At 34.5% G+C, this 13,764-nt stretch overlaps 1 protein-coding gene across 1 annotated transcript in view; it reads left to right on the plus strand.

Moving 5' to 3' along the window:
- The window catches only part of LOC149787234 (kinesin-like protein KIF13A), a 398,962-nt gene that overhangs the window by 279,392 nt on the left and 105,806 nt on the right, over positions 1-13,764 (plus strand). The window contains exons 15-16 of the mRNA XM_089977741.1: positions 9-118; positions 5,591-5,728. Of these exons, the coding sequence (XP_089833867.1) occupies positions 9-118; positions 5,591-5,728 (248 nt within the window). The remainder of the gene's footprint in view (positions 1-8; positions 119-5,590; positions 5,729-13,764) is intronic.

Consider the following 13,764-nt stretch of genomic DNA (forward strand, 5'->3'; position numbering starts at 1 on the left):
ATTTGCAGAACTTGTGTCAACGGGTCAGTAATCCATGAGCGCACTCGTGTGAAACATGGTAACAGGATACTGTGGGGCAACAATCATTTCTTCAGACTCAATTGTCCCAAGAAAAACAGTAAGTAGTTTAAAATTTTGTATAATTTGTATGAATGAGTCAGAATAAAACATGTAACAAGTTAAAGGGATTATTTCTAAAAATAGCAGTTAGCTAGCCCTTTAACTGAATAATAACCAAAACTTTTAAACATTGAAACAATCAACATTACATCCAATTTATATTGTCATCAGATTCACATCACATACAATTTCTATTTGGTCATCAGATTGACATTGCATACAGTTTCTATTTGGCCATCAGATTGACATTGCATACAGTTTCTATTTGGTCATCAGATTGACAGCACATACAATTTCTATTTGGTCATCAGATTGACATTGCATACAATTTATATTTGGTCATCAGATTGACATCACATACAATTTCTATTCATTAAATTTCCATTCAGTGTACAATTTCTATTCATTAAATTTCCATTCAGTGTACAATTTCTATTCAGTCATTAGATTGACAAATGCAGTTTCTGTTCAGTCATTAGCATACATGCCAACCATTATGCTTTTGGCGTAATCATTGTTTATTTTCATTTAATTACGCCTTCCATGTAAATGTGTTTGGATTATGCTTTTTCAGTATATCCACCTCCCCAAAATATTATTAATTTGTTTCCTCACTGTTATTAGCATCCCATTAACAGTATTATGTTCTATTTATAGTAGCTGCCCTATTTCCAAGAAACATGCTGGTTTCTACTTTCAAACTTTTGACCTCGGTTTCTATTTATAGCAGCTGTATGGCTTAGTTAGGAAAAAACAGACTGGTTTTCTAACTTTAAGCATTGCCTGCAGATTCTTTGTTCTAATTCATATCTGGTACAGAGCCAGTCTGTAGGTGTTTGGTGCTAACAGTCATCAGATTTATTCTAGTTAATGCGTGTGTTAGAGCAAAATTGTTTTTCAAATAATTTCACAGATGGATTAGAAAAAATGAAAAATAGATTCAAAGATGAACATATGAATTACACAACACATCGTTCCGTTCTAGGGCAGCTTCACACCCATTGCAGACTGTGTGGAAATGATTTAAATATTGGTCTTGGTGGTAAGACAAAGAAACCTTGAATTAGCTCGTTTTACTAAATCCAATATTAAGAGAACTTAATTTTATAGCAGAACTAAATTATGGACACAAATTTATAAATGCAGAGGCATTATTTACAGAGTTCTTAATAGAACATGGACTACCCCTAGCGGTAGAAGACTACTTTAATCCTTTGTTCAAATGGCTGTTTCCTGATAAATTGCAGAAAATATGCATGTGTAAGAACAACATCATCTAATATTGTTAGGTGTTTAGAGGAAGATACTTCACTTAAAATTGCAGAAGCCATGAAAATTGGGCAGTGTAGTATTGCAACAGACAGGAGCAGTGATTGTGATGACAAAAAGTTACAGCCAGTCTAAGAGACTTTGACAACAAAAAGAGCAAAGTCAGAGTTCTCTTCTTTCATTACCAGAATTAACAGTTGATTCCACTGGAGAAAACATTCTTTGTTTGCTTAATAATGCTTTAAATAAACATAAGTTGGCAGAACTGTATAGAGTTTTCATCTGATAATGCATCAGTGATGACTGGAATTCATAAAGGAGTTGCATTCTATATTTTGAAAAATGTCTCCATCACTGTGCAAATCAGGTTGTCCCTGTCACATGATGCACCCTGCCACAGGAAAGGCTGCCAATATATTAGAAGGAAAACTCCTGAAGTATCAAGTTGGCATTCTACCTGACAGTGTACTTCATATGGACAGAGTTGATGTGCAATGACACCTTATTTCCCAACTAAAAGACCCAATAACAAGATATACATTTCCTCTTCTTTGTCAGGTTATGAAAGGAATATTGGTTCTTTACCATTCTAATACTGACTATGTGAGATTGTTCAGTATTGTTAACAAACATAAAACTGAATTCAGATCCAGGCTCTGTAACCCAGCACTTAGTGCTTACTGGTGTGCAAAACATTCATAATGTCAGCTGGTACAAAGTGTTTTGAAATGTAATATGAGAGACTCTTGATTTTTAAAGCTCAAAGTGCTGTATATGAAAGTTTGAAGCAGTAAGTGATGATAAAAGACCAGAGGGGTAAATAAATCATTTTATACAGATGTTCATTGAATTTTATTATGTTATATGTGGATTACTCTTTTTCTGCTTGGATTACTCTTTTTGTCCACTCGGATTACACTTTCTCCTCACCATGGGGTTGGCATGTATGCATTAGATTGACAAATAGAGTTTCTATTCAGTCATTAGATTGACAAATGGAGTTTCTAATCAGTCATCAGATTGACAATTACAATTTATATTCATTTATCAGATTGACGTTCCATACAGTTTCTGTTTAGTCATTAGAATGACATCACATACAATTTTAAGTTCTCATTGAATTGGCATCACACAAATTTTCCATTAATTGGTCACATTTACATTGGCTGTCTCAAAATCAAAAACCCAGCAAGCATAAAATTGCCTTAAAACTGTATAGTTTTTCTGTTCTAACATTTTCCCAGATAATATAAAATAAATCATTACACCTAATCCTCTTCTCTGAAAATTGAAAGAAATTTGCTTTGGCACAAGTGCCAATTTTACACAAAAATAAACCCTTTAAAGCTAAGTGTAATCTGAGTTTGTTGTCAGACAATTCATTGGAAAAATGTTTAAGGTCATGAATAATAAAATGGAAACCAAGACAGAAGCAGATATGTAAACCAAGATCTCCCATCGCATATTGTGCAGACAGATATGGGTCTGTATAGTGTGTTAAAAGTAATCATTAGAACAATCAACAAAGACCCTCATCTACAGGTACATTTTATGCTGGCAGATATGGGTCTGTACAGTGTGTTAAGAGTAATCATTAGAACAATCAACAAAGACCCTCATCTACAGGTACATTATATGCTGGCAGATTTGGGTCCATGTTGTTTGCATTTGGACCTGATTTATAAGTGAGTATATACAGCATACATGGCTTTTTTTAAATATCCCCCCCACAAACCCCAAGACATTTGTGTGCTTATTGATGTTTTATCCATTAAAACACTATAGCATTACTCGTTTTTTAAAAATAAATTAACATGATTAGAATAAGGTATATAGTCATTAGCAGGAATTTCAAAAAAAGAAGCCTGTAGCTGGCAAATTTTCACTATACATTTTTACAAAAATGGCTTCACTTGGTTCTAAAATTTCAGAAAAAGTTCATTTATAAAGCTTCGTAATACATCACAACGATCTGTCAAGAATGATTCATCCAGTTAAGATGAGCACCATCTTCTTCCATTCAATACAGATTGGTCCAAGTCTTGAAGATACTTGATATGTCTGATTCAGTATCATTGAAAGTGCTTGGCTTACAGACAATTCAATCATGGCAAAAGAAACAAGATATTTCAGTCTCTTTTCTTACACACCCATTGGATCAAGAGTTGCAGAGCTGGACATGTTGCAATAATGTGGCAAGGAAGGCAGACACTTGACATTTCGCTAATACAGTATTCAGATAGTTATATGTAAGGTGTTATCAGAGGTCTGTAAATTATGCAGTACAGAGGGGATACCTTGGTAGGTGTATTACAGTTTTAACTAAATACAAGAGATAAAAGCACCTGATGAAAATAAAATACAGCATGAATACAAGACACACATTTTAAATACTTATTGAAAGTGAGTCTATTTCAATTCATTTTGAGCCAAGTCTGTAATTTATTTATTATTTGTAACATTTTCAGTACATACACAGTATTATAAACTAGCTGTACAATATATGATGAGTCAAGGGCTTTTCCCACATCACAATACATTGTCTTCCTTAGCTGTACAGTATCTGACGAGTCAAGGGCTTTTCTCACACCACAATACATTGTCTTCCTTAGCTGTACAGTATCTGACGAGTCAAGGGCTTTTCCCACACCACAATACATTATCTTCCTTGGCTGTACAATATCTGAGTCAAGGGCTTTTTCCACACCACAATACATTGTCTTCCTTAGCTGTACAGTATCTGACAAGTCAAGGGCTTTTCTCACACCACAATACATTGTCTTCCTTAGCTGTACAGTATCTGATGCGTCAAGGACTTTTCCCACACCACAATACATTGTCTTCCTTAGCTGTACAGTATCTGATGAGTCAGGGGCTTTTCCCACACCACAATACATTGTCTTCCTTGGCTGTACAGTATCTTATGAGTCAAGGGCTTTTTCCACACCACAATACATTTTCTTCCTTAGCTGTACAGTATCTGATGAGGGCTTTTCCCACACCATGTACATTGTCTTCCTTAGCTGATTCTTTTTAATGTTGATTTTAGTTTGTGTATTAATTAGTTTAATTGCTACTTATATACACCTCTCTACACTGTATACTATCCAGTTGTTACAGATGTTGTTGTTGTGGTGTTTAACACCATTCTTCAGCACATGATAGGCTATACATGGCGGCCAGTATTAATGGTGGAGGAAGAACCCAGGAAAACCTTGGCCAAATCCAAGACTCGAACCCATGCAGACAGAGGTGAGATGGCAGTGATCTGTAATGGAGAGCACTTTAGACCACTTGGCCACTCTGAGCCCCTGTTACAGATAGAGTCAGACCTAAGCCACACTGCTGTGGAGTTAGATTTTGATTTAAAACCTTATGTGTACCCATCTGGTGTGAGTCATACAGGGGATATAATACAGCAAATAAGAAAATCTACATATTGGCCAGGTAAATTCCACTGTGCCTGTGAGGTTGGGTGTAATTTACACCTGGTGAGTGTAGTACAGTGAGTGCCAGAATATGCCTTACATATCGCTGAACTGCTCTCATATTATTCCTACACTAACATAAGTGGAATTTGGTTAGTCCACTTTGTTACACGTCTAGTCAGGCGTAAACTGCATTGTATTATGTATTAAAAACCCTTGGAGTTCATGTCTGCTGTGAATCCTTGAGGAAATATAATTAACTTAATAAGCCACATGTAATCTACATGTTAGTAAGGTCAGTTCCACTGTCAGTGAAGTTGAGTGCAATTTACACTTGTTGAATGTTATGCAGCCAGTGCTAAAATGACACTTGTCACTGAATTACACTCAGATACATCCTTATTCTACACCAGCAGAATTGTAACTTGTTTAATCCACGTTATGTGTACTGTATTGTTTTGCATAGCCATTTTTGTTGAAATAATTGAGGGTTTTTAAAAATTTCTTTAGATGAAACCAAATTCAGACTAGTACAGTAAAACCACTTTTGAGGGACCACTGTTATGAGAGACCACATGTTTTGAGAGACCAGGATCTCCATGCACAGATTTATTGACTATAATTGCGGCATGATGTCTCAGTGCTAGAAATCACTATAAACTACCACACTGCAGAAATTGTAGCAATATGACTGAAACATAAAGTTACATTAAAAAACACTTAAGGGTTGGTCTTTCAAGACAGGTTCTACTATACTATGTTTGGTATTTCAGGTCCTCATACCATGGAGCCAGAACAGAAAATTGACTTTGACTTTGCCCAGCAGGAACTGATGATGAATGAATACAGCAATGATCCTATATCAGAAGCCATCATGGCCATGGAGAAACAGTATGAAGAGGACAAACAGGGTGAGACATGTGCTTTATATGCATATTGATTCATATACCACAGTTTATTGTGCATAACGTCTACCTTACTGTACATGACCTAGATGCAGAAATGCACCAGCATCGCAGGGTTTACAATGCAATCTTGAAATAGTGAGAAAATTACAGTACAGCCTCTAATTTTTTTATGACATTTTATGGGATGGCATATATGGAACAACCCAGCTTGCATTTTTATGCATGCTGTATGTTGGTATTTACAAGAGGTACAAAGCATAGTCTCTGCGCTGTGGGAACATTTTGTGCAGACTGCAGACTTTTTTGTTATCTTAATGCATGTGTATTTATGCTTTTGTTTTAGTTACAAGGTTTTTGCAGTTCCAATCAAGGTCAGTTCTGACACATGTAAATGTTCGGTCTTTTGATGAAACATTTCAAGTTCAGTGACATGAAAAAATGTCACATTTTGTTTCTGATGCCATTAGCCTCTGAGAAGCCCATCCTCCACTTTTTCCAAATATTGGCAGATATTTCCGAAAGAGAGCCTTGAAGTTTTGTTGAGTGGTAGCCCCCACCTCTTTTTTTTATATAATGATTTTTAAAGCCAGCGATCTAGGTTATCAAGAGAGAAATAACATATTTTCCTGAGAATGTGCTTGTTGAACCCATTTGTAATCATCTCAAATATAATTAATATCAGCCTGTAAATCATCAAATAGGGAATGGTGTTGTAGGTTGGTATTTAACAGCAATTTTAACACACTGGTGTTACCATGTCAAGGAAGTTAAAGTGAATTGTGTTTTTCAAAGGCAAACAGAAGGTGCTCATCAGGGATGGCCTGGGTGGTATCAGACATGCAACTTTTGTGTTGCATGTTTTGGGCTTTACCAACTGAGCTTCCATTGGGATTGAAAATAATAGTATTTGATTTGGTATAATAATAAATAAATAATTGGCATGTTAAGAAACCATATATCTTTTCAAGCAACAAAGAAATGAATTTTGATTATTATATATTTTAACTTCTATTTTATTTACATTTTGCCGACTTGTAATATCTCTACCTTTACTCTTACTGTAGTTGATGATTTCATTTTTTGGGATCTTAAAGATTTTGTGTAATTCATTTTTTACATTTTTGGAACTTAACTTTTGATTGACACCATATGGTCATTATTGTGAGGAGGTGCTGTTAAATTCTTGAACATACATTTTAAGTACAAGCTTTAACATTTCTTAGGTATGAGCAACATGACAGTCGTAGAAGGAACTGCAGTTCAACTGTTCTCAGTGTTAATTAATTAATTGAAAAGTTTCTAGTGCATGATTTTGAGATGTTTGGCTGACTTGGAAATTTAACAAATTACAAAGTGCAAATTTATACAAATATTTATGCTTTTATGCCAGGCCAAAATATAAAAAAGGAAAGATAAAGTGTTGTCTTTATTCATCCATCCATTAGTCTGTCCATCACACATTGGTCAAGTATTTTATTTTGATCAACTTCACATGCACCAGTGATGGTAAGATCATGCAGTTTTTAGCTCTACTGGCAATAGACTTGAAGAGTTACAAAATTATCCATCTGTCCATTTGCACAAGTTTGTTATCACTACCTAAACTTCCATACTAATGTATTTTCTTACTTATAAATGCCCCCCAAACATTTTTGGGGTTATTAAAGCCTACAGTAGTTCCCCTCTTAGTAGGCCACCCTTATTGCAGCAGGGAAGTGGCCTTATAATGAGGGTGGCCTTTCTAGAGGGGGATGACAAATACGAATAATAAATACATATAATGAAAGTCACAATTACATTTAATTCTAAAACATTTAATATTTTCATTAAAAAATCACATGCATATTGTGAAATAAATGTAAAACAAACTGTTTCATCATTTTCAAAAGAATGTTATGAATAACCATTGATATAGTTTTAAAACTGTCTTTATAATTATGTTACAGATCATATCAACTGTCACTTTTTTGGTAAGTCTAAAAAACAAACCAGTCTCGTCACAATTTAAAATATCCTTGCTGTCATATCCCCTGCATATATCGTTTAGTCTTTTGTTCCAATCTTCAACAACTTTATTTATTAACATCAGCTGATTCTCCACTGAGGACAGAACACTTAATATTGTGTCGCATTTGAAATCTGTGCAACCATCCGTTACTTGCGGTAAAGTCATATCCCAATTCAGCTGACAAAATTGTTGCTTTTTCTTGTCATTCAAATCAGGATACAAACATCTCCTGGCTCAAACAATCTTCCTTTCTCTGTTCATTTCACCTTCCCACTTCTGTAGACTTGTTTCCTTTTCTTCATGATATTGTTTATCGAGTCTTTCCGACATTAGTTTTCTGCAAGGATCATTGACCACCCCCCTCAGTCAGTTGAATTACTTTCACTTTCTCATCTAAACTGAGAATATTTCTTTTCCTCGATGACATGTTGATCTTTTTTGCAGTAAGTTATTCATGTTGCAACTACAATACTGATAAAACAATTTTTTTGCATCTAAACAAATTGCTGTGTGTTTTTAAAGGAAGTGATCTTGTCACGTGCTTCGTTAGTCGCAGCCTGGTACCCTATTATTTGATACATTTCTTTACACTAAGTGAGAGAAGCCAAAACGGCTTCAATATGTACCATTAACATCACACAGATTTGACCTCGCGGCCATTAGGATTTGTAATTTTGACAATTAGTGTCAGTAGTAATAGCCACTAATTATCAAAGTGAACCAGCTCAACATCTTACTAAGGGAAGCCATAAAGGCTATCAAACCATTTTCCTGCTGACTTGTGTATTGTACATCGATACTGCCACTTCTCAGCTGTTACTACTGTTCCATAATTGTAATCTTAACAGTTATCAGAATGACTAAACCGGACATCTTATGATAACACAGCAGTAAGGCTAATTGGATTACTTAACCTTTTGTATGGATTAAAATTTGAGTCTTTCTCGGCTGTATGGAATAAATGTGTCTTCTCATGAGGCGTAAATGATATAATATTAACCTTAGTGGTACATGTACTTTAGTCAACACTTCTTTCTGTAACGAAAACCTGACATGGGGAAACAGAAATCGGATTACTTAACAAACATTATGAATATAATACTGGTTCTAGATACAGAGTAAAATAAAATGCAGCCGCTTGTGAGGGGTAAATTTTATATTATTGCACTAATATGCTGGCCGCTGGTCGCGTTAACCGGGTGGTCTTTTGTGAGGGGTACTTTTGAATACAAACTCGTCGGTGCCAACGGATTCTGGCCATAAGGAGCGGGTGGCCGCTGGTCAGGGGGGCCGTTCAAGAGGGGGACTACTGTATTTCTCTTTGCAAGTCAGATCCGTCTGAAGGGGTGATGTTTTTTAAGTGAATCAGAGTTGTACTTTGGAAAATGAAACAAGCCAAAATAGATATATAGAGAAAATAAATACAAAACCAGTGTAAAGTAGAGTTATTTTTTGAGTGGAATATGTCACGGAAGAAATTGACAATTTACAACTTGTTCAAATTTAATCCATTAAAATCCATAATGCTTGAATTTCAATACATTTATATGATAAAGCCATAAATTCAATTACAGTTCAGAATGATCTGATTCACCTTGTCCATTGAAATATTAATTACACGTCTTACAAATAAACAATAAAAGTTAAGTCTACATTTTGTTTCATATCTGTAAATGTCGATATCTAATGTCATCCGGTACAAAGTCCAGAAATTCAATCTCATTGTCGAATAAAGTTCTGAAATCCACCTTTGTCATCTAGTCATTGCAAATCGTCATCTGGTTATCATAAAATAGTCTGACCCCATTTCCTCTACTCCAGTGTCATATGGAGGTGCTTATGAAAAACTCGGCTTGGACTCTATAAGTAACACTTAGATTACACAGTCTGTGAAATATATTTTTGTTGCAACTGAACATGTGTCAAATGTATGGCATGATCACAGACTTTAGATAACCATTTTTTACTTGGCACTGAGCAAGTATCAAACTCACAGCTTGATCAAAGGGTTGTCAGATGCAAAAACAAAGAGGGTGCTGCCTTTACAATCTAAGGAATTAAGGTGAAACATTAATAGAAGATGTAGAACTATAATTGACACTGAACATGTACATGTGTTAAATTTGTGGCTTCATCACAAGGATTGACAACTTGAAAACACAGTGAATGCTGCCTATATAAGAAAAGGTCTTATCAGGTCACATGCATTATGAGCAACTGTTTTCACTAAAAGACTTCTTATGATGTCTACTTGACAATACATTTTTTTGCCAGTAGAGCACCAATCCCTTCGAGGGACTTCTGTTTGTGGATGCATCAACATGTTTCCCATTTAAATTTGCTCAGTTTGACCTTTATTGTAGGCATTTGTCACTTACTGTTAGTTTTGCAAAAGACGGAAGTCATTTGGCATTCATCATTGTTTCTTCCAGAAAGAGCATTTGTAGAATTTGCAAAAATATTTATGCCAAGTTCTTCAAAAAGAGACTTAATGCAGCACGAATAAATAAACAAAGCACAATGTTTTACATTTTAATCCATTGAAGATGTGTTTACTAGTATGAATTGCTTGTTGATTTTTTTCATAGAAATGAACAAAATCCATTTTTCTAAATGCACTCAGCTGTGTAATTCATTATTTCATGTCCTTTAAAAACAATGGTTCAATCCGATTGGAAATTTTATGACAAGCACTACATTTCTAGCTTGTGACAAGTGCACATCTAATTTTATTGCCTTTAACATACAGTGTTATAAATCTAATGAACTAGTAACCAGATTCCACTTCCTTCATCTTCTTATCCATCTTAGTTTGGTGGAATTAAGACTGAACTCAACAATTATGGCTGCAAAAGATTAAATACAGGTCAGTGGTGTTTGCATATTTTTTCAGTGCATTTTTTTATATGAGTATAAGATAAATATTTTCTCAAAAAATTATGTTGCTGGTCACTCATGGTAGTGTGTCTATTTAATAAGATGCAAGAAATTGTGCTGGTCAATGACAGGTGGTCACACAAATCAGATATTACCCTACTCCATTAAAATGATTAATAAAATGGTCAATGATTAAGTTATGTAAGCCAGGTGAGAAATATCGGGTCTACTTGGGCCTCTTTTTTGCTTTTTAGTACCCGCTAGCAGTGTGTAGTATTACCAGTATACCGGTTTACTGTGTATTGTTTCTGGTGGTAAGCTACCACGTTACTTTTTCACTGTACGGGTACATTGGTAGTTCCACCAGTAATGAATGTACAGAAATTCTCAATAAATCTTGTTACAAGTTTAATGATATTAACAGCTTTATTTTTAAATATTCATGACGAAATAGATTTCAAATATATCCTTTTTACAAAACGGTTGTATCTGTCACAGATTAGTTGTGACACATATAATTATGATACTTTAATCACATCTTTGACAGCTGTGATGGGGCCCCGAGTGGCTGAGTGGTCTAAAGCGCTCTCCATCACGGATCACTGCCATCTCACCTCTGTCTGCGTGGGTTCGAGCCTCGGGCTCGGCCAATGTGGATATGTGAGAAAGCTTGCCGGTAGCTTCTCGTGGGTCAGTGGTTCTTTCCGGGGTTTTCCCGGGTTCTTCCTCCACCATTTATACTGGCCGCCATGTATAGCCTATCTTGTGCTGAAAAATGGCGTTAAACCCTATCACAACAACAACAACAGCTATGACATATGCCAGCATGTAAGCCAAATGAACTGGAAAATAGAGTAAGGCAAAATCCAACTTTCAGAAAAATTTCACGATTAAATTTCTCTCCCAAAACAAAAACATATCATTTAAGTTTGTTACTATAGAAGTGTTAAGTTTATGTATTCCTTTGTAAAACTGTGAATCTACCAATGATTTTCAAGAGAAAATTATTTCTTTCTGAAGTTTACATTATTTCTCATGCCCTCTAAATATTTTCTTATTCACTGAGTAACTGTGTTTTATGTTTACTGTTTCTTTCTGATAAATCTCTTGCCCAGTTGTTGGCATCCCACACACATTGTTTGTTGCAACTTTACAAGAATTTAACAAACACACAGCAAATTCATCTACTTTAAGGTACTGGCCATTTAATTATGGGGAGGGGCTGTAATTTTCTTTTGACCTAAAATATTTTCTGTTCTTGATTTTTCCTGATTATATCATGGGTATAATATAGTGTTATTTTGCTATAAGTCAGAGCTTGATGTTTTTTCCACTTATTAACAGACAGAATTTAATGATAAAGGAAGCATCAGGCTTCGGAACCAGAACATTTAATTTTTCGGTCCTTAATATGATTGCGGTATAACATGGTATGTAGTGCATTACGTTGAGAAATACCACGGCTTGAACTTTTTTGCTGTACCCAGCTCTAGTGCCAGCCCACACCACCCAACACCTACCGTTTTCCCAACCCCATGTGTTCCGTTTGTACCGTGCTTATTATGTTATATAAAAGCAACATAAATAACTCTATAAAAAATAAATGAAATAATACAAGGTATAAATGTGTAGTCATGTAAAGAAGTCTTCTCATTGTTTTTTAATTAGCTGGCACAAACAGAGAATTACAAGTCATTGCAATGATATAGCAAACTGTTACAGTATCGTAAAATTAAACATCTCAGCTCCAAAAGTAGGGGGCATTTTAACCAGCTGCAGGTTGATAACCAGAAAGTTAATAATGTTATAAAAATATGTTTGTTAAGTTGACACTGCTGTAATACAGTTCACTAATGAAAGGTCAGAGGTCAGCCTATTCCTGAATTATAATTAATAATAATAATAATAATAATAATAATACTAATAATGCTTTATTTATAGAGGGCGACTCATTAGTCAAGGACTATTCTCCCTTGAGGCAGAATGGTAGATTTTTTATATGTATTCTTAAACTCAATGTGATTATTTTTTGGGAAAGTCTGCTTTAATGCATGCCAATATGGGTTGTTGTACTCAAAACATCAGAATGAGACATGCTGCCTCGAGATTATTATGTTTTGAGTACAACAACCCATATTGGCATGCATTAAAGCAGACTTTCCCAAAAAATAATAACGAGTTTATGAATACATATAAAAGCGTCTACCATTCTGCTCAACTAATACCTGAAAGCATCCAAATTATCAGAATATGATCTAATTTTCAATTGAGACATTATGTGGACTCATCCTTAGGTACTTTCCCCAGTGTTTTATATCATAGAGTGTCTACACTCAGCTGGATCATTCATTATAGGTATTTGGTATTACACCACTCATTATAGGTATTTGGGATTTGACTACACTCTTCATTATAGGTATTTGATGTTTAATTACAATCCTAATTATACATATTTGGTATTTAATTATACTCATTATAAGTATTTGGTGTTTAATTACACTTCTCATATATATTTGGTGTGTAATTACACTCCTCATTATAGGTATTTGGTGTTTAATTACACTTCTCATATATATTTGGTGTGTAATTACACTCCTCATTATAGGTATTTGGTGTTTAATTACACTCATCATTATAAGTATTTGGTGTTTAATTACACTTCTCATATATATTTGGTGTGTAATTACACTCCTCATTATAGGTATTTGATATTTAATTACAATCCTAATTATACATATTTGGTATTTATTTACACTCATTATAGATATTTGGTATTTAATTATACTTATTATAAGTATTTGGTATTTAATTACACACCTCATTATAGGCGTTTGGTGTTTAATTACACTCATCATTATAAGTATTTGGTGTTTAATTACACTTCTCATTATATATATTTGGTGGGTAATTACACTCCTCATTATAGGTATTTGGTATTTACACTAATTATTAGTATTTGGTGTTTAATTACACTCCTCATTGAAGGTATCTGGTGTTAAATTACACTCATTATAAGTATAGTGTGTTTAATTACACTTACTGTAGGTATTTTGTATTTATGTACAGAGTGTACTAATTATAATTTAATAATACATTGTTTGGCAGTGAGTAAAGGTTTGACAGAGCACAGCAAATCATGTATCATCAGTTCTAA

Source organism: Sinohyriopsis cumingii, chromosome 12 (genome assembly GCF_028554795.1).
Source record: "Sinohyriopsis cumingii isolate HCF-2022 chromosome 12, ASM2855479v2, whole genome shotgun sequence".
NCBI classification, from domain to species: domain Eukaryota; kingdom Metazoa; phylum Mollusca; class Bivalvia; order Unionida; family Unionidae; genus Sinohyriopsis; species Sinohyriopsis cumingii.